General features: G+C 42.2%; 1 protein-coding gene across 6 annotated transcripts in view; it reads right to left on the bottom strand.

Annotated features, from left to right (window-relative positions):
* Nucleotides 1–17,564, bottom strand: part of LIMCH1 (LIM and calponin homology domains 1) — a 180,252-nt gene that overhangs the window by 34,095 nt on the left and 128,593 nt on the right. For 4 of the 6 annotated variants that reach the window (XM_075420754.1, XM_075420752.1, XM_075420756.1 and 1 more), the window contains exons 10-19: nucleotides 17,209–17,499; nucleotides 15,684–15,938; nucleotides 14,666–15,010; nucleotides 13,643–13,966; nucleotides 12,849–13,082; nucleotides 11,620–11,868; nucleotides 10,680–10,715; nucleotides 5,886–6,012; nucleotides 2,877–3,031; nucleotides 2,278–2,680 (exon numbers count right to left, since the gene is read on the bottom strand). In XM_075420754.1, coding sequence (XP_075276869.1) covers nucleotides 2,278–2,680; nucleotides 2,877–3,031; nucleotides 5,886–6,012; nucleotides 10,680–10,715; nucleotides 11,620–11,868; nucleotides 12,849–13,082; nucleotides 13,643–13,966; nucleotides 14,666–15,010; nucleotides 15,684–15,938; nucleotides 17,209–17,499 — 2,419 coding nt within the window. The remainder of the gene's footprint in view (nucleotides 1–2,277; nucleotides 2,681–2,876; nucleotides 3,032–5,885; nucleotides 6,013–10,679; nucleotides 10,716–11,619; nucleotides 11,869–12,848; nucleotides 13,083–13,642; nucleotides 13,967–14,665; nucleotides 15,011–15,683; nucleotides 15,939–17,208; nucleotides 17,500–17,564) is intronic. The other 2 variants (XM_075420755.1, XM_075420758.1) reach the window with 2 other exon arrangements.

Below are 17,564 nucleotides of genomic sequence, written 5' to 3'. Positions count from 1 at the left end.
TTTCACCCCTTCTGACTGCTTTTCAGATGGAAAGGTTTCCTCCCTTTCCTCACTGCCATCATCCACTCAGCACAGTACCACTCTTCGGGTTTACTTCCAAATGCAAGTGTGAGCAGACACTGAGCCCCAAGTCTTCTGGGACTGTGTACTGGATTATCTACTAGAAAGGCAGGTCAGGAAAGATCTCAGAAATCCAAAAGCCAGGAAAACACTGGCAGGCCAAACCATCCATTTTAGTGTCTCTGTTTACACTAAGACATTTCTCTATTTATATTAGGGAGGAAAACCAAATGTTTGAATGATCAGGACAGATGCCCTGGTGGCAGAGTTAAACAAACACACTCCTTTCCTTCTGATCTGGAGCAAGTCAACACATTGTCACCAGAGCCGAGAATCATCACCAGACTGGGGTTTCAAGGGAAAATAACACTACAGCTACATGCGCTAGGGAATGATTCCTACTGAGACAAATGACATTCTTCCACAGCAAGCGAACAAGATCTAGACAGCCATTTAGTGGGGTTTGGTGGGAGGTAGAAGCATCCATAGGTTAGTTTCTGCTCGCATATGTGAACTATATATGCATTAACGCGAAGGTGATGCACACGTGTATCTTGGTCCTCTGAGGAAAAAAGGGGCATGGATCAGAAAAAAAACAAAGATCTATGATTCACTGATGTCTAAAGTGTAAACTCTAAGGGAATACCAACTGAGGTATAGGAGAAATAGGAATTAGCAGTTTCACATTTCAAGTGGGGAACATGGTGGACCGGCAGCCTGCTGTAGGTGACCCTGCTTCGGCAGCGGGGTTGGACTCGATGACCCACAGATGTCCCTTCCAACCCTTAACATTCCGTGATTCTGTGATTCTGTGAAAAGCTGGGAGAGCCTTCAAGAAATGACAGACATCACAACACGCTTTTTCACTATCTATACAAAGCTATTTTTAAAAAAGTAAGCAACCTGAATATACATGGTAGCAACGTTACCGGGACATCAGCAGGGCTGCAGGGACCTCTGCATGCCACTAGCAAAGTATCAGGTAGCAATGGCAGACACAAGGGGACCCAAACTACACAGGCTGGGGCACCCATGCCAGTATCACAGAATCACACAGAATCACAGAATGTTCGGGGTTGGAAGGGACCTCTGTGGGTCACCTAGTCCAACCCCCCTGCCAAAACAGGGTCTCCTACAGCAGGCTGCACAGGACCTTGTCCAGGTGGGTCTTGAACAAGCCTACAATGAGAACTGGGGAAGCTCCAGTTCTGGTACTGGCGCTGTGAGAAGCAGATTTCTTCAAACTTGACTTATTCTGGCTTGTTCTCTCTAACACATCCCAGTTCTTTGCTTTCTCCATCATTGGTATCATTCTTCACACCAACCCAGGCCAAAGATACACTCCTCAGGTTTCATATCCCAGTTTCAGTCTCTTCTCCTGTCCTCTTCCCCCACAAATTTCATGGCTAGCTCCTTATTCCAGGCAGTCCTGCTTTTGCCCAAGCTCTCTCACTTCTCTTATTCCCATAATCTTCGCGCAGTTCTTGCAACTCTAAACAGTCAATCCCCCTCTCTCACCAGCAATCCCCAGTTACGCCCCTGCCCAAGTACCAGTCTGTTTCCCTAAACCTTCATGGGCAGCCTGTAACCCCTCTTTAGGCCAGTGAAGCATCTTTCTCCATTCATCCCTGGTGAGAAGCACGTTTATGACACAGAGTGTCTTTGGGCAAGCTGGCCCTTGGCTCTGAAGGAGTAGGGACTCTCCACATTGAATACATGCACACCCTGTTGTTTCAAAGGTTTATGACGTGGCTGAATGGGACAGACTTGTTTGGGCATGGCAAAAATCAGACCCCTGACACAAAAGACAGTTCAGGTCTTGCTCCGAAAGTCAGCGCCTCCATGCCCCCTGCCCCTTCCCTTTTGTTTAAAGCCAGAAAAAACATGACAACATACTCTTTCCTAATCTCCTTCTCAGAAAACATCTTACTTTTTTCTTAGAGGGCCCCCCCTTCCCTGTCTTTCCCCAGACAAATTTCACCTTAGGAAAAATGACCAGCACAAATATTCCAGCCTGAAGAGGTCAAGTTTCCAAGGAGGCTGCTAACCAAGAAGAGACCACTAGATCAGACAGCACAGAGCACAAAGCTGAGTTTTGTAATATCAGAACGCTGCAACCATTTTCTACTTAATCGCATTAAACATTTATATGTTCAGATGATTTAGTCAGGATCTCTTCGCTTCTTGATTGACTTTGGGGAGTGCAACATATCCTACCTTAAAGTTCTTTAAAACTTCCTGTGTATTTTTGGGTTGCGAGTAAGGCTTGGGTGTCAGCATAGGCACAGCCTTGGAGACAACGCTTTTGCTGGGAGATGTGCGGCCCGTCGAACTGCTGGGTTCTAGTTCAGCGGTGGGAACAATGGTGGCTTCAATGGTGGCAGTGAATTTTGGAGCAGGCAGCGACTGTTGCCTTAAATACCTCAGAGGATTTGGGTCTTTCAGTGGGGAATTTGGCTCCACTGAATGGCTTCTTTCCAGAATTTTTGGCATCTGCAAACGCTCAAGGACAGCTTCGCTGATAGTGAATCTTTCGATATACTGCTGGAGGATGCTCTCAGCCTCCTCCTGTGACTTTGCGTTCTTGTATGCCTCATGAAGCTCCCGCTCTCTTCTCTCTCTGCAAGGGAGACAACACAAGAGAGACCACCGCGTTAAAATTTATGCTGGAAATCACTCCTATTTCCTCTGCTCCGTCAAAGTCCTTCCCTCTCCCTCAGCCCAGGCCCGCAGGCATGGCTGCCCACAGCTACCTATCAGCTATGGAGCACATAGCATTTTCAGACATGCCACTGCACTTCAGTAGAACAACGTACTTCTCTTCCACAATTTCTCGGTAGGTTTTGATGCTTTTTCTGCGCTCGTTCATTCCATCTCCAGACAACAACCTTTCCATTTTCTTTCTCTCAGCTTCTTTTTTTATTAAATCCTGTGAAGCGCTCCTTCGGCGACTCTTCCACCGAGCCAGGTCCTGCGAGAGAAGGAAGGGACCTGAATGCAGAGTTGCAAATACCCAAAAACTGGTCACGGAAACCAATGAACCCAGTCAGTCACTTTGCAATGCTTGTTTCTGGCTCTGGACCAGGCTCCCATCCCCTGCAGGCAGCAATGTTTATCTTAAAGAGAAAAGGAGATTACACCATAAAATGAAGGTGTTGCCCCACTGATTTTTCTCCTAACAGCAGGATCCAGTTAGGATTTCATAGCTCCACTGGTGTATTTTCTTTTCGGCTTTGCAGTGTTGCAGAAGCACACCAGGTAATCAGACCAGGAAGTCTGGTGTAAAAGTACCAGTCAGGGCACTCATTTTCACTTGGGCCAACGTTAGAGATAAAACCTGATTCCCTAGGAAGATGAAGTAGAAAAATAATGTTTGGTGAAGAGTTTTTACAATCAGATGTATGGGAAGCAGGAGTTCATTGGAGGAAGGGACTCCATTTCACCAGGAACTGCAGTTGCACTGATAGTCTGCCTTGGGGAACTGATAGTCCCATACTCTGCCCATGCTATCAGCCAGCTACATGCAAGCGTGGTTGACCCATGCTTTTCTTTTTTTTTTTTTTTTTTTGACAGAAAAATCAAGTGCAGCATCCAAACTTCAATTCTTCCTCATGGACACTCTCCAATATTTTGGACCCAGATTAGGGACTAATGTGGCTCACACCTCGCTGATGTGAGACACAACAGAGCAAAAAGCCTATGGTTTGTATCCAGCTATATAGATATATCCTTGCTGAAATGACGACCTTGTCTTTGTGGAATCTGCCTGCCCAAAATTGTTCAGAAGATTCACTGATACTGGTTCTTTACCCTTCCTGCCAAACCAGCCTGACACTAAACCAGAGAGTCACAAGAGGTACCTACTACGGGCACCTACGTCTTGCATCCTGCTTGAGTTATGAATTCACAAGTCCTGAAGTCCCGGAGGGTGCAAAAGCAAGATCTTCTTCACAGCAAAAGTATTACAGTAAAGAAGTTTCCTAAGCTGTAAAATTTCTTTGCAGCCAAATAGTAAAGGAACAATTTTTTACATATAAAAAAATAACCTCTGCAGAAATTCTACAAAGAAAAATAACTTTTGAGAAAACTGTAAGGGCACATTTGTCATTCACTTTAAAACACCAGGAGATTAGTATACAGATTATAGTCCTTGCACTCTAACAAATTATGGTTTTAATAAAAAACAGAGATTCTGTACACATACTCAATTGAAGGGTATTTCATTAATTACATGGTTTTCCAAGTATTTTAATTGCATTTTTATTGGTAAACAGCAGAAGGTACTGCAAGCACAACTTATTTTATTAAAACCAGGAACAAACCTTGTCACTTTTAATTTAGCTTAAAACCACAAATTATTGACGTTACACTCAAGGGAATGCTCATTAAAGTATTTCCTCACATGACCTACATATATCAGTCTATAATCCCCTTCTTGAAACATAGGCCTTTCATTTTCCTCAGTTACTAATTATTGTCACTGAAGTATCAAAGCATTTCTTTATTCAGCTACTCCCACTATTGCCTATTATTTGGAAATTAGTTTTTCATTAGCAAATTTTGTAACATAAGCCCTCCTCCTCTTTTGTAATTAAAAAACAGATGTGTTTGTTTTTTCCAGCTCTAATGCTTAGAATAACAATAATAAAAAAAAGTCATGAAACTGTTAATTGTTGGCAAATTGACAGCATAGGCATGTAAAAAATATCCAGCCATGAATGCAGTGTCGTCTCCATAAAGCCCTTTGAATGCCAAGGACATTCCAGTAAGGGCATTTTCAGTGGCTCTTCACAACTTTTAGTTCAGTGTAGAAGGTGTTGAGGGCCTGGAAAACTTACGCACTTTAGCTCAGAGGATTTTCCATTCAACAGCAAAGAGTTCTCAAACCTCTTGAATGCCTTTGGACTCGTTCTTATCTCTGCTGGGAAATTATGGCTTCCCACACATACAGACCTCTCAGCTGAAATCCTTCATTGTTCTACTACGAAAAGTGATTTCTTAGTTGTGTATACTGTTCTTTTTTTGACTTTTCCTTGAACTTTCTACCAAAAACCTCTCTGAGATGTTTCACGGTAGCTGTCCTTATAATGGGAAATTATTGTACTAGCTGCTTGAAGAGACGTGGTTTTGGTTTGGGGATTTTTTTAAAGTAAAAACATATGTCCCAAATTCCTCATTTAAAATAAGTCTTTAGGAACAAACAGGACTGATACGAAAACTCATGATACTAACTTACCTGAAAATCATGCTTTTCTGTCCTTACTAATTTGCTGAAGATAATGCCAAATGCCAGGAGAGGTTAAAAAAAAAACACTGAAGAAAGAGGGTTTGGAAAGGACTTGTAACCTAAGCAGGGTGTAGCTGACTTGAAGGGTAACTTGTCTGCTTGGACAAGATAGAAAATGTAAGCATTTTCTGTATCTATGCAAATTTATTATAGCCAAGTCCAACCTATTTATTCACTGTCCTGCTTAATCTTGTACTTTGTCACTTTGGGCATTTACTAATTATAAAAGTTAGAGAAATCAGCTGTGAGAAGCTGCTCTGTTTCCATTTTTACCTAATCATATTTTAATTACACTTTTTAAAAAAGCAAAATACATGGTGCACAGGCAGAGGCGCCAGAAGACCTTATATCCTGTAATTTACACCAAATTATGAACTTCCATGCTTTTAGCAAAAATCCGGGGGGGGGGGCGAAGGGGGAGGTAAGAACCTCCAGATTATTTTAGCGCTAGAGTACAACAGCAGATTTAGCAGGTTGCATGTTTTCCCCTAGCTAGCCGGTCTCGGCGCCAGCACTGCAGATGACATTGCGTACTCACGTCCTGCCATCTGGTCTCGTCCTCTTTCAGCTGGTTGTGTACGTTCTGCAGTTTCTCATGGCGAGCTTTGCTATGAGGCTGAGTCACAGCTTCTTCTTCACTTCTCATGTCAAACATGCTCACGCTCCTAAACAAGGGGCAAACGAAGCGCAGCGTTATTCAGAAGCTTCTAGTCCTTCAGCTTGCTAGAGCTAAAGCCACATGAGGGTGCTACAGCAGAATCAGACACCCGCACCGTTAGGAAGCACCAAAAGCAGCAGTCCCCTAGAAGGACCAGTTAGCATCCCTGTGGCTCCCACTCTGTACTTCAGGCATCGTACTCCTCAACTGTATCTTGTTTCTGTTAGCTGACTGCAACTTTGCCTCTCACTAAGAAGCATTACCAACATTACAGGTCCATCAATAGCTTTTATTAAAATCACTCTCTTCAGAGCAGAGTTCAGAACATTTTACTTTCTGAAGATTTGTTTCCCAGTGACTTTTCAAGACCCCTCCAATTAACAACGCAGACAGAAGTTTCCATATCAGCGTAAAACAAGAGAGGCTTGAGAAGCATATTAGGGGCAGCATGGCTGGCTAAATGCTACTGCTACAAACCTGGGGAAAGCCTGCCCAGAGAAGTACATGCAGCGCAAACAGCATGGTCCTTCCTCCTCTCCCCTCCCTGCCTCAAAGAAACGCAATGCTATCAGCGCCAACTTATTAATACAGCTAACCTAACAGGGAAAAGGTTCAGGATAAAACAGTTTCTCTCCACACATTCTATTTCTGTTCCTGACCTTTGGAGAATTAAAGGAAAAAAGGTCATGGTTTGATATTATCCATCCATTCATATTATATTAAGATCTTGACACAAAGATACCGTACTTACTACTCCCCCCCTACTACCTATTATCAGTAAAACATGACCTCAGTTGTGCCATTAAAAGCAAGGGAGAAAAAAAAAAGCCATGCAGTTCCACATGAAGTGATTTCACAGCAGTCTTCAAATGATCATCTGTAGCTTTAGGTGAGCCAACAAGCCAGCTAGCAGGAGAAGCACCCAATGAAGATAAAATTGTAGGCAACTGTGTCCACGGTAATCAAAGTGAACAGACACGGAAAGCTGTGCATAGATATATTTAGCCAACATTTGTATTCAGGCAAGCAAAGATGGGAATGAACCACTCTCAGGGAAAACTGAAAGATCTGGATAGTGGATGGAAAAGGACATGCACAGATCCCATCCTGTTAGTAGGCATTTACTCAGAAATGAAGAACAGAATACCTTACTCAGAAATGAAGAACAGAATACACATCCTATTGCCTTTAAGCACAAACAGCAAGGATATCACCGTTCTTCATCACTTAAACACAGGGCTGAGGGGTACACTAGTACGGGTTTCTCTGCAGGTAGTTTACGGGTTGCATTGCTCATTGAACTGGAGCACTCCTAAATAACAGAACCTAAAGAGCTGGCAAACTTTGTTGCTTTTAAAACTAAAGGCATATCACCTACTTAGGAACATTTAAACATCAGCCATATTTTGCAGACTGGTGAGGCAGGCTGGGAGATGCATAACTTATAACAAGTCACCCTTAAATGGTTTATTGAATTTTAGGAGCTTTTGAAACTCACACTAAGAAAAGCCTTTAGTGTTAAGTATTTGCCACCTTGTGCCTCCTGGGCAAAGTGATTGTGTTGCTTCTTTCTTGTACCCTCCCCTCACGTCAGAGCATTCTTCATTTATGTACAGTAGAGGAAAACAGAAGACCCGAAGCAGTAGCTGGTTCTAGTAGAGTGCATGAGTACTTGTCCTCTGCCATTTGGGATACGAAAATAAAAATACCTTCTACTGAGAGTCCCCTGATGCCCAAATGAAAGGCTAGTATTTATTCCCTGTATTTACTCAGGGTCTCTTGGGGTGCACAGAAACAGCAAAACCTAAGGTTTTATGGCTATTAACAGTGCAATAGAAAAGGCACTCTGGAAAAGGCTTCAGCCTGGGCCAGGAATCAAACTACACAGCACAACCCCACATGCACCTTCTACTCTAGGTGTCACCTCCTGCTGCTGGGCCTTCATTGCCGTGGATAAGCAACCAGGAAAGTCCAAACATTAACTCTGCAGCAACGTGTTACAGAGCAAATGGATCTTCCCAGGAGACCAATCCCAAGGAGTCACATCTCAAAGAACCGGGCTCTGCTCTGACCAACAAGTGAGAGCCATTAACGAGAGCCACCTACTTTTCTGAATACATGGAAAAGGCCAACTGAAAGGTCTACATCGACTTCTCTGCCTGACAAATCCATCCTTACAAAAGAATCAGAGGCCAAAACTCTGAGCTTCTGCCAAACTACACTTTCACCAAGTCCCATATCACTTCTTCCTATTTCTTAGATAAACTACAAATGACTCCAGTCCCTTGCTAACACCTGCATGAATCGAGCTAGATTTACTCCTTCCTTCAACCGTGTGCTGAGCCAGCAGGCACACAGCATGCAAGCAGATGGAGGAGATCTAACGGTACCTAATTCAGGTTCATTAATTTGCTGCCATTAGCAAAGCCCTGGGGATTATATCCAAACTCTGGAAGCAAGAGGCCTTTCTGCTGACCAGTGTACCAGACCTGCTGTTCCGACAAAGATCTGGGAAAAAACACTGCGCAGACCAACAGTGTATTTAGGGGGGGGCTAGGTCTCTGGGATGATATGAATTTTAAGTTACGCTGCTTTATTCTCGCAAATTACAGCTGTTGTCGTCAGTGATATCATGCAGCAACTCTTTTTTTAACAAGTCTGAACAGTGTTGGATAAATGCAGTCCTCACGGACTTGAATGTTCAGAGTACTTAATATAAAAATGAGAAAAAAGGCTAAAAACTTATTTTTATGAGAATATGTTAAAAACACTACGCAAGGCATTTATTATGTGGCTGCATTACCCTTTTCCAGGCATACTAAGACTTAAGAAACCCCAACAAAATATAAAAGCGACAGGCTGGCTAAAGAATCTGACTCTAGTGAACAAATGCTCAAATAGCTCACTATGTATGATAAATCATACACCTAATCTCCCACTGGAGTGTCACACTACCCCCAGAGTTCAGCCCTGTCATTCCAGGAGACGGAATGGGGCTGAGCAGCAGCAGCACACTATGTGCTGCCTTTTCTGGACCTTGCGACAGACCAGGGCTGATGACAGTATCTAGCACCCACTAAGCAGCGCGGGGAACTTTGTCAGTCTAACCACTGAGTTTCTAGTTTTGCTGCTGGAATAAATAGCACCTAGTCTAAGACCGAATGCAAGTTACAGAGTTTTCAAAGGAGACTTCACAGACCTTTTGGAAGCATTGTAAATGTCAGTTCAATTTATTTTGCTTAGTTGAAAGTCAAATTTTATTAGATTCTTCGTAAGTACTTTGTCTTCAGAAGGAAAACCACTATCTTATGTTTTATAAGAACTTTAAAGACAGTTTAGGAAAATAGTTGCTCTGTAAAATGTGGCACATCTGGAAAGGATGACAAGAAGGCTTGCACATTTATTGTTCTGCCTTTTAAAACAGAATCTATGTGGAATAAGCAATACGATTTATTCGTCTGTGCTTCTCACAGTATACAACCAAACACACTGCAACGCCTCTTTGGAGGCATCTCCATGAACCTTCTCTCATGTTTGCATTTAATACAGACATGCAAAAATGTGGGAAAATAAATGAACAAATCAATCAGATAGGTAAGGTTTCTGAAATGGCAGGGAAGTCTCTGTTGTTAAGTAGAACAATTCTGTGTTGTTATGCTCTTTTTATCTCATCTCTTCATTTAATTGAAAAGATTTCTGCTGCGTGAAAATGATCAGATTTACTCTGTGGTCAGCGGACACAGGCTTTGCACAGCATAAAGGTATTACAGATCCTGCAAAGATTATTCAGTCCATGATTCTAGCCATTATCACTAGAGGACAGGGTGAAAAATTATATATGACTTTCTGAATATACTCGTTATAAAAAACCCTCTATGCTATTTCTATTTTGTGATTTTGTCTGAGAGACAGAGAAGGTCATGTAAGGACATTATTATGTGGGTAGTTCCAACAACTCCTTTGCTTCTAAATGCCTGCACTTTGTAAGAATAGCTAATACTTTGACAGAGCTTTCTAAATGATGTTGCGTGCTATTCTGAACTACAGCTTATGTGCATCCACAGACAATTAAAATATGTTTGAATGCAATGAATGTCACAGTCCTTCTCCTTCTGTGAGAAGCAAAGCATTGAGGTGAAGAGCTTAAAAAAAGTGAAGTTCAGTACATTATTAAATTAAATCAACCTAGTACGGATTCAAGAGAAAGTTTTAAAAAAGACAATAAAGGAACAACTGAAGATGTATTGTCCCGGCAATTGATTTTATATTACTTTGGGATTTCATTTTTTTCTTCCTGTATAGGTCATACTTCATTTTTTAGCTCAACGACCAGCCCAGATTCAACCCAGCTCTCTTTACCTGCAGCTGATTAGAGGCAATGGAAATTCAGAAGAAAAACAAAAGAAAAGAAAAAAAAGAGGAAACAATACTTTAAGCAACAGCTGAACAGTAGTGTTACGCTCAGTTTTTATGGGCTTATATATAAAAATTATTTTTAGCTGCAATGTAAGCCATGTTGCACTCCATTTTTCAGTTTTTTTCTGAAAAATTTATTTGCTGAAACACTGCAAAATAATAACAAGGCATCAACTGCATTTTAAATTAGTAGGAAGACGGGAAAGCATGCAGTGTAAGTTGTTTAAAATACAATCTTGTGAACACAAGACAACTTACTCTGCGTCATCAGACACAGCAGTTCTGGGGCCGAATCTACAAGACCAAATATAAAATTAGAGCGTTGATAAACACATTAAGTAGCAATTGCAACTGGACCCATACAATTTGGGCAACTGTTACTTGACCATCCAACGTGTACTAGCAAAGCTGTTCAAAAAAGAAAGAATCATACTGCTCAGGGATTATGTATTCAGCAAACAAGACTTACCCAACCATCTGAAGGTCGAACTACGTAAGAACACCACCCACCCTGCCCCCATTATAAAAATCTGCTCAAGTATACCTAAAATGGGTGTAGAAAGTAGTTATCAAAAATAGACAATACATTACTATTTACATTAGGTGCCACACATGCAATGAACAGAGACAAAACTTAAGTCACATTCCACAGCAGTGCTCAGAATCACCATTACCAAAGCATGGAAGAGACAAATATTATAGGCAGAAAGTGAGCCACAGGATTTCCTTTTTTTGTTGCTGTTGTAGTTGTTTTTTGGGGTGTGTGTAGCTGAAAAAAGGTACTGGTAATACACAAGTCAGTGTCATTCACTCAAGTGACAGCGTTGTGTATTTTCATGCAAACCACCACTGGGATTTATCATAAAAGAACATCAAGTACGAAAGCCAGCATTGCCACATTTTCTAATTACGGAGAAGCAAGACGCACATCTCTGAGGATGCCCAGCAGAGTCCAGTTGAAGCTCTGCTACTTGAAAACCTTTTCTGCAATTCACACATGTAGTCAAATATTTTATTTCATTAGCTGTAGAAAAGAGAACAATACATTGTGCCACTACTCTGCTTGTTTCTAGAATGTGTATTACTGACATACAGTGTTTAGTCGGGACTGAAAACACACCAGGCAATGCACAACCTGAATTCTGAGTGTGCACACAGAGGTGTACAAGCTGCGTAATTCACACCATACAGAGCTCACGTTTGCAGATGTTCATCCTTGGATGGCAATGTTTCAGTTTTCTTTTCCTCAGGAATCTCCTGACGCTTAGGTATTTGATCAAGGTGGACTTCATCAAGGCTACCTTCACCCACTCGGGCAGCACAAACAGTCTCATCCTGTTGTGCAGGAGGGAGATTGCATCTTTCCTGTCCTTGCTGCTGTTCTTGCGGTGGTTGTATTACAGGTTTTCTAGAGCTGTTAGTGCAGACTTGTGGACATTTTTCAGGCCTGAGTGAGCCAAAGGCAGCAGTGCAAAGAAGCATTTATTAAGCAACATTTGAAAAAGTACATATCCATCATGAAAAGCATAACTGTAAGTTAACAAAAAAATCTCACAAACCCAAGCACCTGATAGCTGACAAGCTAAATGAGGCAGGTGCACAAAACAATTTTAATAGACAGTCAAATGCTTGTACTTCCATTCTTCCAAGTCAGAAACACCAACTGCCCTGGACACTGCCAAAGATTAAAATATTAAGAACACATTTTAAATAAGCAATTCAACTTAAGGTCTTCTCAACACCAAATCACTGTTAAATTCTAGGGGGATGTCAGAGTTTTTATTCTCCTGGCTGAGCTGTACATCAGTTTTTCATCTGTGTATGCACAGGCGCGTGCATATCCTTCTCCTCATCTACTTTGAAGAGGCTGATGAGTAAGAACCTTTCCACTCCCATTTGCGTGTGGCTCAACCAGTCAACGATAACTCTGTTCAAAGGCTTAAACCACCAACTTCCACACATAGCCTCACCCACCTGAACAAAGGTGCTTAGAAAGACACCAAGCCTTATCAGGAGGGATCTCAGGATCTCCAGATTTCCTGTTTGGAAGCCATTGGCACCAGCTAAGCCATAGACAAGCATCTAATCTACTATATCCAGCACCTCTATTTCAAGCTGGATTTGTAATGATTAGCACATATTTAACCAGAAACCTCTGCAAAGGTAATGAAATCTTAACGTCTATCCATTTCCATACGCTGTTAGAACCTTGCATCTGTTGAGCTCTGTTCTGAGTCTTTACAGCACTCTACCAAAAGGGCCAGAAACTCTGCACAGCCTTCTTTTGAGCAGAAAGAGTTGGCACAGAATCCAGGACAAGTATCGAAGAAACTGCTGCTGGGCCAACAACCCTTCCAGATCACGAGATCTTGACAAACAGCCCACAGGGCCAGCTACAAGGGGAAGAGAGAATCACAACTTTCTTACCTCGTAGTTTTTTTCTCAAGTTCTTTAGCTGTGCCCTGCTTATTCTGCTGCTTTGAAAATGGCATGGGAAGGAACTGCTTAACACTGGGCCCAGGCTGCCTTAGAAAAGCTCCAGTTCTTCTGGCCAACATGTCATCTCTTTGTGGGTCTGGACATTTCACTTTGTTTTCTGTTCCACCACTCTGCTGCGGAGGGATCTCAAGCTGTTCTTGGGTTTCTTCTCGTGTGACAGTACTGCTCAGAGAAACAAGTGACGCTGTTCCATGATAATGCTCACTTGTGCAGCCCAAAGGCAAGCGGCAGCTGAGGCAATGTGGGGTACTGGTACTCAAAACACAGTTGCAGGCAACTAGGCATATTTAGCTACAGCGCAGGGAGTGAGAGCAAGATGACACTATGTTGAATGCCACACTTATGTAGGTGATTTGTTAGAAGTTGGGGATTGCATAAAAACATATGCGAGGAATTTTTCACTTGGAAGCTGGCACAAAAGTCTAGACAAAGCACCAGGGATTGCAAAAGGAATCCCCCCAAAAGATGAAAGACTGTTTTCATGCTGAACAGCAATGAACAACTGAAGTACTTACATATTATGGAAGAAAACAGACTGTTTCATGTTCATAGGATACATTCTTGTAAGTAATTTCATAAAACAGAACACATGCCATGATGAATGAGTAAAACACATCTTTAAAGGCTGTGTGAAGAATGGAACAACATTGCTGGCTGATCCAAGCTAACACCACACACAAACCAGGCACGAGGCTTAGAGGGATCTGCTTCTGTTCTCTGACCTTTCTGCTTCCCGTGGAGTCTTCAAATCCTTCTCATGAGCCACTGCCTCCCCTTGCTGCTGCTGCAGCAGATGAGGAGCTACTGACAGGGGAGGACAATGTAAGGGAACGGGGCTAGTGGTACGCCTCTGAAAAGTTCCCATCCTTCTAACCAACATATCATCTCTCTCGATGTCTGGTAAATGCCCGTCACATTCTTCCTCGGTGCTTTCCTGCTGTTTGTTCAGACTGCACAGGGTCTGTTTCTCAGAGATGATGCCAAAAGCCGGGCCAGGTGCTAGCATTCTCCTGCAAGAATCATCTGTACCTGACTTGGCTACCTCACTAGCGATGAGATTGAGAGGAGGGGTGAGAGAAACAAAAGATTCTTGGGTCATATGAAAGGCAAGAAGAAGAGTCCTTCAACTCAGTTTGCAAATGTTTTACAAACACCGAGTTGTTTGCTAAAAGCATTCATTAAGAATTCTTGCTACGGCCACAGTCTAAGCGATTACAGAAAAGCCAAATAAACACAAGCTCTGTTAATATGTTAACTTCCTAGAGCTGTACTCTCTTCCAGATAAATGCCAGAAACACAGAGCACGAACACACCTTGGTTTCAGCATTACGCCTTCAAAAAGAAAGTAAATCCATTAGGTTTGAAGAAAGCATTTTTTGAACGTCAGTAAGGCCAGTAAGATGATCAACAAATTCCTAATGTGCTGAAAGCAGGCAGAGCAAAGCCGCAGGGATTCAAGAACCAGAAAAAGCTTGAATGACAGATTAGACTCTGAGATACCAGTGATTTCAATGCTCATCAGAAATTTTGAGGCAAGCTCTCAGAAGACTTCTGCACAGCGTTGTTTTGCGTAACGCTGAACATGTTAAGATACCGTGAAGGCGTCAGGTGACTTCTGAACAAGGCCGTGCGCGTAAACAGCTCTTAGGTCTATGCTGCAGTCCACCCCCATGCAGATCAGCATCTGATAACAACAACAGGTCTCGTTTCCAGCTCAGCGGCACTTCCCAAGCCACACCAAATACCTGGACTCATTCCGTGGCTGAGATGCTTCATCGCTGTGTTCAGCAAACCCGAGACTGCCGACAGTGGTTGAAGGAGAGCTTTGAACACCAGCCTGACTCTCCAGACCATCTTTCTTGCTTTCCTCTTCTGTTCCACTATTGGATGAAGCTCTGCCAATAACGAGCCTGTCCCATCTCTGCTGATCAATCTCAGTTACTGGCCCAAAATGCACAAACTTCTGCTTGGGGCTACCAGCCTTTTTGTTTGCTCTGGCTTTGCGGACAGCAAAATCATCATGAGCTGCTGCTTTCACCGTGACTTCAGCTGGTGGCAGAGTGTCACTGGGACATTTGAAATCTTCTTCACTAGTCAGAATGAGGAATAAAAGAATCCCCCCCAGATGAGACTCCAGAATAAAGCAAATTAAATGCTCCTAAGGTTTTGAATGGTTTTTATTTTAAAACTCAAGGACACAGATACAAACAACAAGGCTCCTGAAACTCCTGCTGCATCGACAAACAGTGCTGGGGTATTTACTCAGCACTAGAGCACAATGCCATGCAGACCTATTAGCTCAGATCTCAAAAGCAGTATAGCCACATTAATGCGGAGATGCCGATCCTCACTCAACACCCCCAAGGTATAACGCCCCGAGCCCTGAAGATAGCTTGGTTAGCAGCAGCGCAGCGCTACTGAGTTAGTGTTGTCACATGGACCTTTGCACTGTTCAACTTAGAGCAGCTTCAAAGCAGCCTGATCCACAAGACAAGAGAGTCCATTCTGATATGACATTACGAGTGTCCACCAGTGGAGTGACTGTGAAACTACTACAGTGCTTTAAATAATGGACACACTTTAATTTCACGATAGATAGCATCCCTGTACAGATTTTGGACTCCTCTTGAAAATTTAAACAGGCAAGGACTGGTTGCCATCAAGGCACTCTCCAAGTTTCAAACCACAAGCACACACAGTGGATCGTGACATACTAAATGTGCTTCCTAGGGTGGCAACCTTGTCCACAGGCAGAAACCATACCTGGGCTCCCCTGACAGCTTCAATCTTTTCCAGGTCTCCAGATCTGCTTTGGTTATAGAGGCATTCACAAAACTCACATCATCTCGCAGCTGAGGAAGGGTGCTTTGAGATTTCTGTTTAGCCAAATCATCTCTGTCGGTATCAGGCCCTTTCACCTGCTGTTCCTCCTCTGACTCAGTCTTCTCTGTTTGCAGAAGTGGGTTCTCTTTGCTTGTTGCTATTTGCCTTGGTGATACCATTTGCACTCGTCTTCTTCTAATTTAATTCACATTCCAGTTCAGCAAGAAAAGATATTTTGAGGGAGTAATGATAAATCAGTATCAATAGAAGAGGTCCACAGCACAAGAAGATACAACTGAATTTGTAAGATGAGTTTTACATTAATTTTAGGAAGTAAACATGGAATAAATCATTTGAAGTTGAAACCTCTCATCTATGCTACCCTGGCTCATGCACTGTTGAGACTACTTCATCGCATGACTTCTATTCCTAGCGCAAGCAAGTAAAAGCTTTAAGTTATTACTGTATTAAGCATTTCTGCAATAAGCTCTCTCTGAAGTAGTTACAAATATATCATTTTCATATTATTAGCAAACTGAATTCAAGTTTTGCTCATAAACATACTACAGAATTTCTTTGATCTTAGAATCATGTCAATAGCATTAGAATATTAAAATTTGGTTATATACTCTTCAGATGCCTTGCCAAAGTAATCATTAGAAAATGTTTATATAACCAAATTACCAGCAGCTGAAAGGCACATTTTGGATTACTGAAAAGAGCTACTAGATATTAAGAGAAGTTTTCTGAATGTATCCGTTTGTACAGTTAAGGTCCACCGTAATGTGTATATAGTGGTTTTATCCAGGATCACTTTTTATTTTGCACAAATAAAACAAATCTATTTGGCTCCTGAGGAAGATGTGTGCCTAGCAGGTATGTGTGTTCAGCAACTTCTTAAGGGTCTGTACCACTGAACTGAAGACAGAAGAAATTTTCTAGGCTGAAACCTTGTAAGCCATGCTCCATTTCCAAAAACAATGCTACGTAAGAAACATTAGGGCTATGTGCAACACAATGTGGTGCAGTAGAGCAGGTACATGTATTCAGTGCATCAACTGAAGGCTAAGTCCATGTTTTCTGCAGGGTATTAAAAGAATGACATTAGATGAAAAAAAGGGATCAAAAAATGTGCATTGAAAATGCTCAAAAAAAGCATCGAGATGCAAAACACATCTTCAAAGGTTATTCTCCACTAAAGCTCACGAGCTGTCTCATGAGCTTAGATAACAAAGTCTTTATGTTATTTACGCTCACAGTCAATTTAAGCTCCTGGTCCTAATACCCTAAAAAAAAAATACAGTAAGAAATCTGCATCTTTTTTTCTTGTTCACTTGGTGACAAAGCATTTGCATTTACTTTACCCTGTAAGTTTTTTGTAGCCAAGACAGCTTTAGGCTTACACAGCAATAAGCCATGTGAAACTAAGTATTACAGTAGAAAGAAAAAGACCATGAATGCACACCTTGCATGTTCCCGCTTTTCCATCTGCAATGGCTTTTTAATGTCTTCCAGTTTACTTTTATCTTTACTTGTATAGGGTCCAATTAAAAAGGAGTTAAATGGAACTATATGTTTGGCTTGATTCATTCTGGCTCTCCGGGTGGCAAAGTCATCCTTTTCCAAATCAGGAACTCTGCTGGCTGCTTCATCTTCTGAACCAGAGTCCTTCCCCTGGTAATGTGTCATGAAGGGGTTGTCCCTGCGAAGGATGATGTCTGGGGTGCTTCCGTTGTCTTCGCATGTTTGCTTTTTACTGACACAGAGCAAAATTAAAGAAAGCTCTTGACGCACCAGGGGAGGAGAAGGGAGTGACAGCAC

Source organism: Opisthocomus hoazin, chromosome 5 (assembly GCF_030867145.1).
Source record: "Opisthocomus hoazin isolate bOpiHoa1 chromosome 5, bOpiHoa1.hap1, whole genome shotgun sequence".
Classification (NCBI taxonomy): Eukaryota; Metazoa; Chordata; class Aves; order Opisthocomiformes; family Opisthocomidae; genus Opisthocomus; species Opisthocomus hoazin.
This window is presented reverse-complemented; position numbering and strand designations above follow the sequence as displayed.